The following is a 14,863-nucleotide window of genomic DNA, read 5'->3' on the forward strand; positions in this document are numbered from 1 at the left end:
TACAATGTGAGACTCAGTGCCTTTGCTTGCAGAATGTCCAGAAATGTGAGACCCATAGAGAACTGTCCACCTACACTATTTTACCTGTGTACATGTTTATTACCCATCTTCCCCAAAGAATAGCTTCAGGAGTGTGGACATTTTGTTTTTTTCCTGATTTCTATCCACACTGATTATACCTTGCCCATAGTAGGTTCTCAAGAAATGCTTTCTAAATGAATGGATGCGTGTGAGTTATTTGGTCTATTTGCTAATGATATATTTTGGAATAATGGGAAAAAACAATAGGTATATTTATATTTCCACCAACACAGCTTATTAGTGTTTTGACATTACCTGAAAAATGTTCTGAAAGTAAATTTTCATTCTAACCTTAATCTTTATTATCAAATTTGAAGACGTATATATTTAAAGAAAAGCCATGGGAAAGCAGGTTTTTACTGATACATATATTTTGATATAGTCAGAACCTTTTGAAGCAAAGAAATGTTTGTTGACACATCAGTAACAGCAACAAAGGTCAGAGCACATTGAGTTACAACCTACCACATGGATTTAATTAAAATTTCAGTAATTTTTTTTTAAACTGTGGGACTAAGTGGTTAGATTCAATTTTGTTAAGTGTAGTACTTGTTTATGCTAGAAATCTTACATGTCCTAAGAATGGGAATGTTTATCCCTATAAATATTCATAGCTTGTATGTAGTTATGACACAATATTGGGTGGCATTGTAAGTAATAGTAGAGTTGGGCACTAACTCTGTTCCAGACGCTGTACAATCTTGGACAATCTCTGAGTGTGTGTACAGAGTTTTCTATTTTACTTTGAGGAAGTCAGGATAGCCACTTTTTAATGTTTCCGATCTGCATCTCTTTGGTTTTTGTTTGCTCACACAACTATCTTTTATTGTTATTCCCTTTATAGGTGATGTCCTTATTGCTGTGAATGATGTTGATGTGACCTCTGAGAACATAGAGAGAGTTCTATCTTGCATTCCTGGACCTATGCAGGTTTGGACATTCTTTTTCTTATAGTGAGCTATAGAAATGTATCTTGTACCATATTCTTTTTTAGGATTCTGAAAATTGTCATATATAATGGATTAGTTACATTTATACTTGGATATTTAACACATTGTAGTTCTTGGTAACATGTTTAACTTAGGGGTATTGTTCTGAAAAGGGAGAAAAATAGCTATAAATAAAACTCATTCTAAATAAAGCAACAGCAACAATAATAAAAACATAATTACCAACTTGCCATTATAACTAACATATGTGCTGATGACATTCTAGTTCCTAGAAGAGCCATTTTCAATAGTCATGGAATTTTTTATTCTCTGACTTATTAAATTCACTATTGCTATAAGAAGATTTTTAATACTGTTTTATTTTAAAAACAAATTATGTTATTTTTTGAATTTCTATTTTTTGGTAAAATTTGTTAAACTACTTAATGAATTATTTTTTACTCCTTGTAGATAAAAATAAATTTATTTTATGCTAACTCACTTCAGTATTCTAAACTTACATTTTTGATCACAGATGGCATTTTAGGATATTAAATGTATTTTGGAAGTGCTGTACCTCCTTTTCAGGAACTCTTTGTTCTCATTAGGATCAGAAATTCACTTTCCGTCTTTCTTGGGAGGTGGAGAAGACAATGTATTCAGCTAGGTTAGAGGATCTGCCAGGCAGTGAGAGGGTTAAGTGGTTTGGGGATTGGTTAGGTAGAAGAACAAAATCCTTGAGGGATCAGAACCTTACGTGTATGTGTTTCGAGATTCTGAAATAAGCCTGTGAGGAAATTTCTTGTAAGATTTCCCTCATGCCTGCTTCCTTCTCTTAAACACACATGTGCTTTCAGGTACTTGTGCAGACTGACAGAGATGCTCTGTAAATTCAGCTCTTTAGAAATGTGAGGCGAAAGTATTGAAATGACCATGGTAGCCATGACAGTAGCGAGTGGAGTGGTTAGAAGACATAGGTGGAGATAGGGTGCGTTGGAGATATTGACTCTCAGGTGGACACCAGCGACTAGGATAAGGGGTTAGGTCTAAGGAGATCCTTGGGCGGTTGGAGGTACTAGGGTACTAGGGGGAGAGACAGCAGCTAACTACCCATCAGTAATGAAGAACTGTCACATTGTAACGACTTCCCCCAGATAAAGTGTCCCTGTGTCAGCTCTGCCTGAGGCCCCTCTTCCTTGCCTGTGTCAGTTGCAGGTAGGTTGCCAATATTGCCAGAGCTGAACCACATCATGTTTATGCAGAATTACTTTATATTTAATTAACAATTACAAATTCATTTATGTATACTTGGCAAAAAAAAGGAAAGAAGTAATGATTTGAATATTTTTGATTAATTGTACCCACAATTAATACATCCTCATTGACTATGCAGTAGGTATCTATTTGTTCAGTTTGCCTCTTATACCATGAGCATCTTGCTGCATTATGTGTTGTTCTGAGTTTAAAGACATATGTTTTACACCACATGGCTCTCAAGTGCCACGTCTGATGCCAACATGAAGAAATAGCAATTGTTTTGAAGACGTAGGAAAACTGACTTAGTTAGGCTTATTGTAGACTATGCTGTATTACATCATACCATCGCCTTTTCATGATACACAACTTCAGGATATAATTCCATGATAACTATGTATTATTGAAATATTTTTATTATTTTAGAAAAATATAACTTTTTATTATGAAAGTAGAATTTTCATAATAGAAATTTTGGAAAATTCAAAATAGTAAGGGAAAAATCACTTAGAAACCCACTATGTCAAGATACCTATTTATATTTTGAAGTATTTCATTCTAGTATTTCCTCCTACATGTAAACACTTATTTGTTTTACTGGAAAAATTGGTATTATAACTGTGTCTTTATCAAAACCAAATATCTCTATATAGGGCAATGTATCTGTTTTTGGAAGGGGGTACCAGGGATTGAACCTAGGAGCGTTTAACCACTGAGCCACATCCCTAGCCCTATTTTGTATTTTATGTAGAGACAAGGTCTCACTGAGTTGCTTAGTGCATCACTTTTGCTAAGGCTGGCTTTGAACTCATAATCCTCCTACCTCAGCCTCCTGAGCTGCTGGGATTACAGCTGAGCACCACCACGCCTGGCTGAGGGCAATGTATCTTTAATAACTATATAAAAGATAGTTTAAATCCCTTTAACTAGAAACCATATTTAATTAGCAGACCACATTTTTCTTTCTTTGTTAATGTTAAAGGGAGGGTAAATTGTAAGCTCTTCACTACCGGCCATTTCCCCAAGGCCATGTAAACTAGGAATTCCTGGAGACAGGAGTGGGATAGGGAAGGAATGAGTGTGCCTGGGTGTGGGCCATATGTCAGGTGCTTTGCTTATATCATTTCCTCTCGGCTTTCCCTCACTGTGACTGAATACCTGAGAAAATCAGCTTAACAGGAGAAAACATTTGTTTGGTTCATACTTTCAGTCTGTAGTAGGTCACTTGACTCTCTTGTTTTGGGGCCTATTGTGAAGTAGAACACCATGGCAGGGAATGGATTGTGGAGCAAAGTTTCTCATCTCATGATAACTTAAGAAAACAGAGAGGAAGGAACCAGAGTCCCAGTCTCCCTTTCAAGCATACCCATCAGTGACCTAACGTCCTCCACTCGGGCCCCACCTCCTAAAAGTTCCGCCACCTTCAGATAGTGCTATAGACGTGCATATGGGCTTTTTTTTTTTTTTTTTTTGAACCCGGTATTTAACTCAGGGGCACTTGACCACTGAGCCACATCCCCAGTCCTATTTTGTATTTTATTTATAAACAGGGTCGCTTAACACCTCACCATTGCTGAAGCTGGCTTTGAACCTGTGATCCTCCTGCCTCAGCCTCCCAAGCTGCTGGGATTATAGGCGTGCGCCACCATGCCCAGCACACATGGGCTTTTGGCAGACATTTAAGATACAAACCATAGCATTCCATACTTGGACCCAAAGGCTCATGTCCATCTCAATGCAAAATCCACTTAGTCCATCTTCAGGAGTCCCCAAAGTTTTAGCTATTCCGGCATTACTCAAAAGTCCAAGTCTGAAGTCTCCTCTGAGACTCAAGGCAAACTCAGCTGTGAGTCTCTTCAAAGATTTTACAATCGCAGTGGCACAGGATAGCCATTCCTATTCCTAAAAGAGTGAGAAAATAATGAGGAGGAATTGGACCAGAGCAAACATTAAATCCTGTAGCTCCATGACTGGCGTCTGAGTCATATGTGGTACCTCGAAGACTCCAGAAGGCTTGGGCTGCACCATTCCTGCAGCCTTGCTGACTGCAGCCCGCACAGCCATTCTCTGGGGCTGATTCTGCTTGCTGCATGCAACTTCCCTTGGAAGGCGTAGCACATTCCTGGAATCTCTCACTTCCTGGTCTACTATACTCCAGCTTCAGTCTCACTGCTTTACTGGGCATAGTCCTTTCAGGGGCTACTTGCAGAGATTCCAACACTTCCACATACCTCTTGACCTCCCAGGACATCCTTTGAAATCTTGGTGGAAACCTCCATGACCCCATAACTCTTACACTCTGCATGCCTGCAAATTCAGCATCTCATGGAAAACAGCAAGGTCTGCCACCTGCGTGACCTCTCCATGGGCCCCTTGAACCACGGCTGCAGCAGTCCCTGAGTGTTAGGCTGGCTGAACAGCCTGGAAACCATTCCCTGCGGGGCCCTGTGTGAGTGGGGTGCCCCGTGGCTTTCTTCTCAAAGGCAAGTGTTGGCCCTCCGTGGTGCCAATTCCTGAGATTCTCTCCAGGCATCTTTTCAGTTGTCCAGAGCAAAGCACTTGGCTGCTTTTTAATGACCTTAATCCTCACACCCTCCTTGGATGCAGCTTTAAACATGTTCCTTTCTGGCCAAACTGCAAGGTTTTCAGATCTTTCTCTTCTGTTTTTTGCTCTCAGTTCTCACTGTAAGCTGGATAAAGTTAACCAGTAATGCCCATGCCATAGTCTGAATTCTGTTCTGCCTTGAAATTTTCTCCACCAGATTAATTAATCCATCACCTTTAAACTCAGCCTCCCACAAAGTCTCAGTGTATGGATAAAACGTAGACAGGCTTTTCCCCTAAGAATGTAACACAGTTGGCCCCTAGTTCAAGTCCCAATAGACTCTCATTTCCATCTGAAACCTGATGAGCCTGACTTTGACTTTTTACATTTCTATTAGAATTTTGATCTTCTCAGCCCACACTAAAATTGCTCTCTAAGCTCTGCTTACAGTGCTTTAAGTTTTCTCTAGCTTGCTTCTCCACACTTTTCCAAATTTCTCCTGTAAACCAATTCCAATGACATCATCAAGTGCAGTCACAGTAATGACCCCACTTCCTGGTACCTGTTTTCTGATACTTAAGATATAAACCGTAACAAACCTACGAGATTCTAGTTATCCACATTACTGTTTTAAGTGTGAGGAAAAAGCATTTTAGAGTTCTAATGATTTACCCAAGGTTATGTATAAATAACTGAAACTCGAACTGACCCAGAGCAAGGTCCTCCCATTTCACACTGACCTGTGTAGGTCTTGATGTCTGGATCCCTTTGTTCTTGCTGGGTGTTTTAGTCAGCTTTTTCACTGCTGTAACCAAAAGACCTGACAAGAACGATTTTAGAAGAGGAAAGTTTATTTGGTGCTCACATTTTCAGAGATCTCAGTCCACAGATGGCCAACTCCAGTGCTCTAGGCTGGAGACGAGGTGGAACATCAGGGTGAATGAATGAGTTGAAGGAAAGCAGCTCAGGACATGGCAGAGAGAGACCTCTGCTCACCAGGAACAAGGTGTACACCCGACAGGCATGCCCCTCCACTGACCCCCTCTTCCAGCCACACCCTACTACCTACAGTTACTACCATTCACTCCCTGTCAGGGGGTTAATGCTCTGATTAGGTTCAGGTTCTCATAACCCAGTCATTTCCTCTAAACTTTCTTGCATTGCCTCACACATGAGCTTTTTGGGGATACCTCATATTGAAACCATAACATGGGTCAGGACAGGTTAAGGCGGATGTGTCCCCCAAAAGCCATTTTACCTGGTTTGTATCTGTGGCATTTGTGAGACAGTTATTCAAGCACTAAGAAGGAAGAATGCTTGTTTATAGGGAATGCCATAGGAAACTTTCTTACATTTAAATCTGGAAATATATAAGAATAATGTTTTAAACGTAAAAAGAGCGAAAGATGGTCTGGAAACTTTTTTAGAGCAGTGTGAAAGAAGAGCTGCCAAGGGAAAGGAGGTCAGACCTCCATTTAAGACCTCACCCAGAACAAGTTTCCAAATGCTTCTGGGTTTCAGTTTCCTCATGTGTGGCCACAGGGGATTTGAGAGGGTAGTCTTTGAGCCCAGTTCCAACTCTACTGTTCTGTGCTTGCTTTTTAAATAGTTTCTGTTGTTGTAAATAGATTCAGAATACTAGAAGGAAATCCAGAGGCAAAGCCTGTGTACTTACGAGGTGTCAAAAGCCCAATCATTTCTTTTAAAGTCAAGTTTTAAAATATCCAAAACAGTTTAAAAAACATTAAGATTAAAAAAAAATAATAATAAAACATTATTATCAGGGGTAGAGCATGTTGAGCAAATGCAAATCCCTGGATTTGATTCCTCCCCCTCCCACACCCACACAAACACAAATGCTAACACCATGAAACACAAAAAAGTCTGGAGAACTGTCTTAGGCTAAGTCAGACCAGGTGACCTTCAGCCAAATGCAGTAGGTGATCCCTGACTGACTGGATTGTAGTGAGGAGCAGCTGTGTTAGGACAGTTTGGGAAACATGGATTTTATTAGATAGTGGTGCAGGTTGAGTGCCTCTTACCAAAAATGCTGGGACCAGAAGTGTTTCACATTTTGGATTTTTTTCAGATTTTGGAATTTTTGCATAGACTTTACTAGTTGAACATCTCTAATCTGAATATCCTAAAGGCCCCAGAACTTTTGAAACATTTTGTTGGTGCTCAAAATGTCTGGAATTTTGGAGCATTTTTAGATTTCAGATTTTTGGACTAGGGAACATGCTAAATTTCTTAAGTGATAAATTATATTGTGATTATGCAGGATAATAACCTGAGGAGATACATACTTAAGGATTAAGTTTTTAAGTTTTTAAGTTTTAAAATATCATAACGTGGAGGACAGATAATTTCCTGAGCCAATCAGATTTGGTTCCTTGAGAATTTTGACTAAGGAATATAGAAAGCATCTGCCCCTTTTCAGCCCTGAGGAGAGGATGAGTCACGTGGAGAGCAGCCCAGATAGGAGAAAGAATGGGAGGTGGGGCGGTTTCATATCCCAGAGCCTCCCTGGTCTCCTGCAGAGAGGACGCTGGCCAGAGCTGAGAGCATCTGTCCTCTGCGTGGTAGAGGCTGGGGGACTCTAAGGAGGGTGGGCTGAAATAAGAGAGGGGGTGGCTCAGCAGCGAGACCTTGGCAGCCACGATGGTAGGGAGGTGTGGTCGGACCTGAGGAAGGCACATCCTCACCTCAGCTGGAGGGATGGAGGAGGGAAGGGCAGACTGCACAAATAAGGAGACAGGAGGTGCCGGGACCGTGTCACAGCCCAAAGTCTGCGGAGAAGCAAAGCTTCCAATAACCTAACTTATGTTAGTTAACAAGGTTTTTCCACATAAAACACGTTCTTAATATTTATATATATCAACCCCTTTTAAAATGTAGCACTTAACTCTTAATTTGGCTGTCTCACCTTTGCCCTTTTATGAAGGCACCCAGGTTTCTCTACATTTACAATCTACTTTACATGTGAGCTTTTAAATGACTTTCTAAAGTATGATTATTTTTATGTTATGGAGTTTAAAATACTGACCTGTGTTTTGTTTGGCTTTTGTCATGGTGAGGGGAAAAGGTCCTTGTACCACAGAAAAGAAGTGAGATTGTTTGCCAACGGACAGCAGGAAAGTGACTTTTCAAGTGCATGTGTCATTTTAACCAAGCGTAGCAAACCAGTCTTACATTTCAGGTTGTTGCTGCTGCCTGAAGTAAAATTAGTGAAGTTTTAAGTCTACGATCAAACTCCCTTTTGTTATTTTTGGTGAGATGCATGCTGTCTTTTAACCCCTCCTTCCACAGGACTAAGCTGGGAAGACCCCTCCCTGCTGGAGTCCTGAGCCTTCTCTGTCCCTTCCCTCCTGCTCACCACTGTTGATGCTGTCCCCGCTAGAGAGGTGCCACCTTCAGGACCTAGTCCCTCAGGCCATACTGTGCTGACCTGTAGCCCATGAGGTCAAGACCCCACCCAAATATTCTTTTTTATACCCATTTAAAAGTGGCATCTTTTCAACTCTCACTTCAGCCTGTGTCAATTTTCATTGAAAGACAACCCTAGATTGTTCCCACTTGGGGGTCTCTAATTTTTTATATTTTTATTCATATCTTTTCCCAGAAATATTCTAATTTTTTATTTGGCCTTTTTAAATATACTGTTCAGATACAAAAGGTTTATTTTTTAAAATCAGGTTTATAGAAAACGAAAAATTAGTAAATGTTGATCTTTTCCATTTAAAATTACATTGAATGTCTTGTAAAGAAACATGACTATCATGCCTCAGAAACGTTTCATGAAGAACTTCTCTCCTGCTACTTAGTATAAAAATCATTACTGACTATTGGTCTTCATAACTTCATCTTTTTTCTGAATATATACATATGGATGAATTGAGACTCAGTGTCTCTTATTTTCTACTTCTGTGTTAGTTAGCTTAACATCACTGTTACAAATACTTGAGATAATCAACTTAAAAAGAAAAAAGGTTCATTTTGGCTCACAGTTTTAGACATTCTAGTTCATGATTGAAAAGGTGAACCTATTATTTTTAGGCCTCTTTGGGAGTGCCAGATGGCAGTAAGGGGCAGCGAGTGATGGAGTAAAACTGCTTGTTTCATGGCAAGGAGCAAAAAAGAGAGAGAGGAAAGTACCAGCTCCCACAGACCACTTAGAGGGCATGCCCCATTGTGTAAAGACCTCTTACTGAGCCCACTCTGGAGGTTTCCATTGCCTTCTGGTTTCCCCCTGCTGGGGACCAAGGCTTTAGCCACATGGACCTTTGGGGCATATTTAAGATCCAAACTAAAGACCTAGTGATGTAGCTAGCAGTGCGGCTCAGTGGTAGGGTGCCCCCCACCCGCCCCCAAACAAAAGCAACTTATTTATAAAATAAAGCCTGAGACTCAGAAGAGATGTGTGTTTAACTTAGTCCACTTAGGCAGACAAAGAAATCTTGTGCTTCTGAAATGCCACCATGAGCTACAGATAAGAAAAATTGGATACAACCATAAGCAGTCACTCCTAGCCAACAAAACGGGAGCATCTGTCCTTTTTATTTTGGAAGATTTATTCATCAAGAAAGATTTATGGTGTAATACTGGTAACAGTTAGATGAGCAGGTAGGGTTTTGAGTGTTTTTTTTTTTAAAGTGTGCTTAACATTTTTGATGAAAATATATAAAGCTCATTTTTAAAAGAGTGACTGTAGGGCTGGGGCTGGGGCTGGGGCTCAGTGGTAGGGTGCTCATAACTGCGTGTGCGAGGCACTGGGTTCGATCCTTAGCACCACATAAAAATAAATTAATAAAATAAAGGTATTGTTTCCATCTATAACTAAAAAAATATTTTTAAAAAAGGAGAGTGTAATGGTAGAATTCATCATGCCTTTTTAGGTTGACTTTGAAAATGTTATCTCTTGCAATAAATTTATTAAAATAGGAATTATTACTTTATTAATAAATATTCTATCCCAAATATACCTTACTGCAAACAATTTTATCTGCTTTTAAATATTGATTAGTTTTCTTTGTTCTTAAACAAGAATTTGTCCTTTTCCTTTAAAAGTTTAACTTTATTTAAAAAATATTATCGGACTTTGATGTTTAAATTTTAAACTTTATTGATTGTCATCATTAGAATGTCCGTAGATACTTACCTTGTACTTACATAGCTTGTGATGATGTCCTCATTACACACAATTGACTTTTTAGTCAAGATACACACTGGGGTGGCCTCGAAATGAGAGGGTTATCCTGGGCCAGCGTTTCAAGGAAACATTGAGGAGTGGAAGCCACCTTTTAACAGCTCGAAAATGGCCACATTCTGGATTCTTAGCAATCTGGATAACAAGCCACGGAATGAAGTGTCTTGATAAAATTGACAGATAATCTTTATAGGGCCATGTTCCAAGGTCCAGCGTGGTGACGGCTTTTTACCTTCTTAGCCTTTGTTTTAACGGACCCCCAAGGATGTCTGAGAGAAGCGTGTTTGAGTGGAGAGCCGACTGGCTGAGCCAGGCCACTTTCCATCCTGAATCCCTCCCCTCCTCCTCCTCAGGTGGCTGGGCCTTCCGCAGTCGCAGGGTGCTGTTGCCCTCTGCACCGTCACAGCGTCTGATTTCTGTTTTTTCACAATCTTTATGTTTGTGTGGTCACCGATTAAGTTTAAGTTAATGGATGTTTGTGCAGAGCATTGTATCCTTCCTCACTCAGTAAACACCTGTGGTTGTTTGTGTCAGGCCGTGTGCAAGGAGCTGGAGCTGGAGATGCTGAGAGAACACACAGCCCTGCCATCAGGACCTTGCCTGGGTGATCTAGCCACAGTGAACTCACGCTCGCGAGCGTGTGTGCAGCTCACCTTCTTTGGGGAAAATGCAGCTAATTTTGCCTTGTTGAAAACCAACACCTTGTTTTAATTTTTAAAGGTGAAACTGACATTTGAAAATGCGTATGCTGTAAAAAAGGAAACAAACCAACTAAGAAAGAAGAAGGCACAGTCTAACACAAATGATTTAGTCAAACTGCTGTGGGGAGAAGAGGCTGGGAGCATCCCGCAGAATATGGTGAACTCGCCTCACATCATCATGTACCTCACGCTGCAGCTGGACTCGGAGATCTCGAAGGAAGAGGTGAGTGACTTGGACGTAGCAGGGGGAGAAGGACCTTTTACGGTCTTCCTAGTAAATGAGCATTTTTTATTTGAAGAAGAAACTACAGGGAATTAACTGTGTTTTATTATTATTATTATTTAAAACTGTGTACTTTATATTCCTGTATACATGAATATCTCACACTACACGTTTTTAAAATAAAAATGAATCGACTATTCAGTTATTTCAAGCAGTAAGAAAAGGTGAAAGGAGAAGGTGTTGTTGCAGTACTTCTAGAAGCTAAGGACCTATTTTTTTTGTCAGCTTTATTGAGAAATTACCTATATATAACAAATTTAAACAACTTCAAGTGTGCAGTTTCAGAAGTTTCCACACATCTGTGCACTGTGTAAGCAGTATCACACTCCCTATGACACGGGGCATCTCCATCACCCCAGAGAGTTCCTGGTGCCTTTTTCAGGCATTGTCCTTCCTTCCTGCTGGGTACAGGTAGTGCTAACATTTTTTTCATAGTTTGTAAATAGTTTTGGTGTCTTTTACACACACACACACACACACACACACACACACACACGTATGTAGCGGGGATTGAACCCAGGGGCACTTAATCACTGAGCCCATCTCCAGCCCTTTTTATATTTTTATTTCAAGACAGGGTCTCGCTGAATTGCCCAGGGCCTCACTAAGTTGGCTGAGGCTGGCTTTGAACTCATGATCCTCCTGCCTCAGCCTCCTGACCCACTGGGATACAGGCATGTGCCAGCATGCCTGGCTTATATTTTTAAAATTCATTTCTCAGTGTTTCTTGAACACATTTTTTTGGACTTTTTTTTCTGTCTTTTGCTAGTAAATTGAGTCCTTATAGATTCTGGATATTAACCCCTTGTCAGATGTTTAGTTTGCAGATCTTTTCTTCCATCCTATAGGTTGTCTCATAGTCGTGTTGATGGTTTCCTTTGCTGTGCAGAAGCTTAGTAGTTTGATGTAGTTCCATTTGTCAATTTTTGCTTTCAGTGTCTTTTGTTTGGGGCCTTGTTTAAAAAAAAAAAAAAAAAGATCTTGGCTCAGCCTAATGTTCCAAGACATTTCTCCTGTTTTCTCTTAGTAGTTTCATAGCTTTGAATCTTATATTTAAATGTTTATTGGCCTATAGTTTTCTTCTTATTTTTCCTTGTGTTTTTAGTTATCAGGGTAATGCTGGCCTCATAGGATGAGTTTGGAAGGACCCGCCTCTTCATTTTTTTCTTTTTAAGAAAACCATAGTATTCTTCATTAAAAAGTTGGTAGAATTCACTTATGAGCCATCAAGTCCTGGACGTTTCTTTGATGGTATACTTTTTATTACTGATGTAATCTCTTTGCTCATTATTGTTCTTGTCAGGTTTTTTAACTTCTTCATGATTCAGGGTTTTGCCACCCTACAGTAATGCCACAGGCTGGTATTATGGATCTTTGGGAGACATTAGGATTCAACCATTAACGGTAAACATTAGGATCTAAACCTTACATCTTTGCTCGCTTTTATCTTGTGAATCCTGTGGTTCTAAAGTGGGAATACTTTCCTTCAGGGAGAACTTGCTTCTTAGGCTTCTGCCACCAGCCTCGAGCACTTCAGCCTTCCTTGAGGTCTCTGCTTAAAGTCGTGGCCCTCAGATCAGCTCATCTACCTTGCTGCTAGCCCAGGGCTCAGTGTTTTGATTAAAGCTCCTGTGGACATCAGTCCTCAGGACAACCCTGTTGTGGCCTATTGCCCTGAATTCAGTACTTCTAAGGCCCTGCTTGCTTTGCAGTGAAAGGGAATGTTGGAAGAATGTGGGAGAGGCCCTTGGGAACCTCTGTTTTCTTGCATGCAAGCAATTCAGCAAGCGTGTTTTGCCCCAGCATCTGGTTTTACAAAATGAGAGTCTCTGAAAGCATTTACTTTACCATAATGCACCAAATAGAAGTGACATTTTCAATGCCAAAGCCATTTATTCCAAGAGATATAGTTCTCTGTGTTGCTTCTTATGTTAGAATTTAATATTTGAAGTGGCAAAGAAGATATTCATTCATATTTTTGCAATTTTCTATTTTCTGAAAAATACATAGAGAGTTGGAGTTAGTAATTCTAATTTCTTATATTATTGGCTCCTTATATCTTTAAAACAAGTGAGGCATTTAAGCATTTGTTATATAAAACCCCCAGCAAATTTCAGGAATAATTGTATCCTGAGTCTCTCCAGGTCATTTTGTAGTGGGAGACTGCTAAGACCTTTTGTTGTCCTCGCCTTTCTTTTCCTGGGAAAGTGTGTAGATGTTTCACAAATGAACAGGTCTGTCTGCTGCCAGCCCTGTATCAACACTGTAATTAGGAGAGGCTTTTTATTCATACTGAACAGAGTGGAAGTTGCTGCAAATGCATGCTACTAGAAATTGCATAAAATACAGCTAATTAAATTGGTGAGGAACTGTAGAGCTTGCCAGGGCTTTCCTACTGAGTGTGTAAAACCAGAATGGAGGCTCTCAATTGACCTTTTTTAACTAGTATATTTTACAGTGAAATGTCAAAGGGTCATTTTGGTTTTTTTGTGAGTTACATGTGTGATAAAAAACTTTTTTTCTTCAAGACTTGGAGAATAAAGACTATAAACTGAGAGATTTCAAAAACTAATCAAAGACTATTTGTTTAAAACAATGTTTAGTATTTTTATCTAAATGCAATTAAAGTATTCATTGGCCAAGGTTTAAACTTATCAAGTGCACATAACAGTAGATCTTAATCAATGTTTGACTTAATTTTTAGAGATAACGTAGTGGTTGGTAACTGTTTTTACACTGAAAAATATTGCAAAATTTTTGAACTGTGAGGCAGAGTGTATTTGGCCAACATATCTCATAACAATTTGCATATATTGAAGTATTTTGTGCTTAGTAAGAAACAAAAGCAGAAATGTCCAAATTTATCCTGATTTATTTGTCATAATTTAAAAATTGCCTTGGACACAGTGTCATATTGCTTGTATAAAGAGACCAGATCAAGTTGTTTAATACTCTTTACAGAGATGGAGAACCAAGGAAAAAAAGGTAGATATTTAAGGAGTTCAGGTTTTCAACTGTGGCCATATTAAATTTATGGATGTAGTCATTAAATAGTAACTAGAAATTAGTCTGAGTTCCCCATGGTTTCTATCTAGAAATTTTTATTTTGCCTGCTTTTAATTAGTCTTGTGAGAAATATAGTTGTTTCCTTAAAAGCGCAAAAGTGAGAAACAAAAGGGTTCATCTCTTCATGTTTTAAAAAGTGTTAGCACAGTGCACAGCCTGATTTTGAACTATGCTGTTTTATTTTGTAAAAGCTATTTTTTTTTTCCTGGAAACATGCTCTGCTTAAAAATAGAAAATTATTAAGCATTTTGTGATTTATCTTATAGATTAGTATTTCCCATAATGTAGAACAAAATGTGCTCTCTTTTAATGTTTGAATTAATATTAATTTGTGGTATGCAAACCCTTTCAAATTTATGACAAATAGGATTTTATAATATCATGATTTTTTTCTGTGTGTATGACTTTAATTTCATTTTCTATTCTTATTTTGTAAGCTTAATTGCAGATTTTTATTGATTTTAAATAAATATTTAATAATTTTACCAAAATGGATAAAGATGATCTTTTAAAAGGCAATATGAAAGGCACTTCATTTAAGGACTCCTAAAAGTTGTATGTGGTGTGTGTAGCTGTATAACTCTGGAAGATGGAAATGTCTGTGCAATGAAATACAATAAAATATTAGTATTAGAAATTACTGTTAAGATTAAAATTTAAAACATTTTGAAATTAAATTAACTATAATTTTAATAATCAGTATCCTAGTATATATTTTGGTACCATGAGCAATTGGCAATCTCTAACCAATTTTCAAATGCTAGTTAATGTGTTCAAATTCCAAGCATACTTCTCTCC

General features: G+C 38.8%; 1 protein-coding gene across 1 annotated transcript in view; it reads left to right on the forward strand.

Annotated features, from left to right (window-relative positions):
- The window catches only part of Intu (inturned planar cell polarity protein), a 91,532-nt gene that overhangs the window by 32,331 nt on the left and 44,338 nt on the right, over positions 1–14,863 (forward strand). Inside the window, exons 3-4 of the mRNA XM_026390918.2 lie at positions 926–1,011; positions 10,736–10,939. Coding sequence (XP_026246703.2) covers positions 926–1,011; positions 10,736–10,939 — 290 coding nt within the window. The remainder of the gene's footprint in view (positions 1–925; positions 1,012–10,735; positions 10,940–14,863) is intronic.

This window comes from Urocitellus parryii, chromosome 10 (assembly GCF_045843805.1).
Source record: "Urocitellus parryii isolate mUroPar1 chromosome 10, mUroPar1.hap1, whole genome shotgun sequence".
Classification (NCBI taxonomy): Eukaryota; Metazoa; Chordata; class Mammalia; order Rodentia; family Sciuridae; genus Urocitellus; species Urocitellus parryii.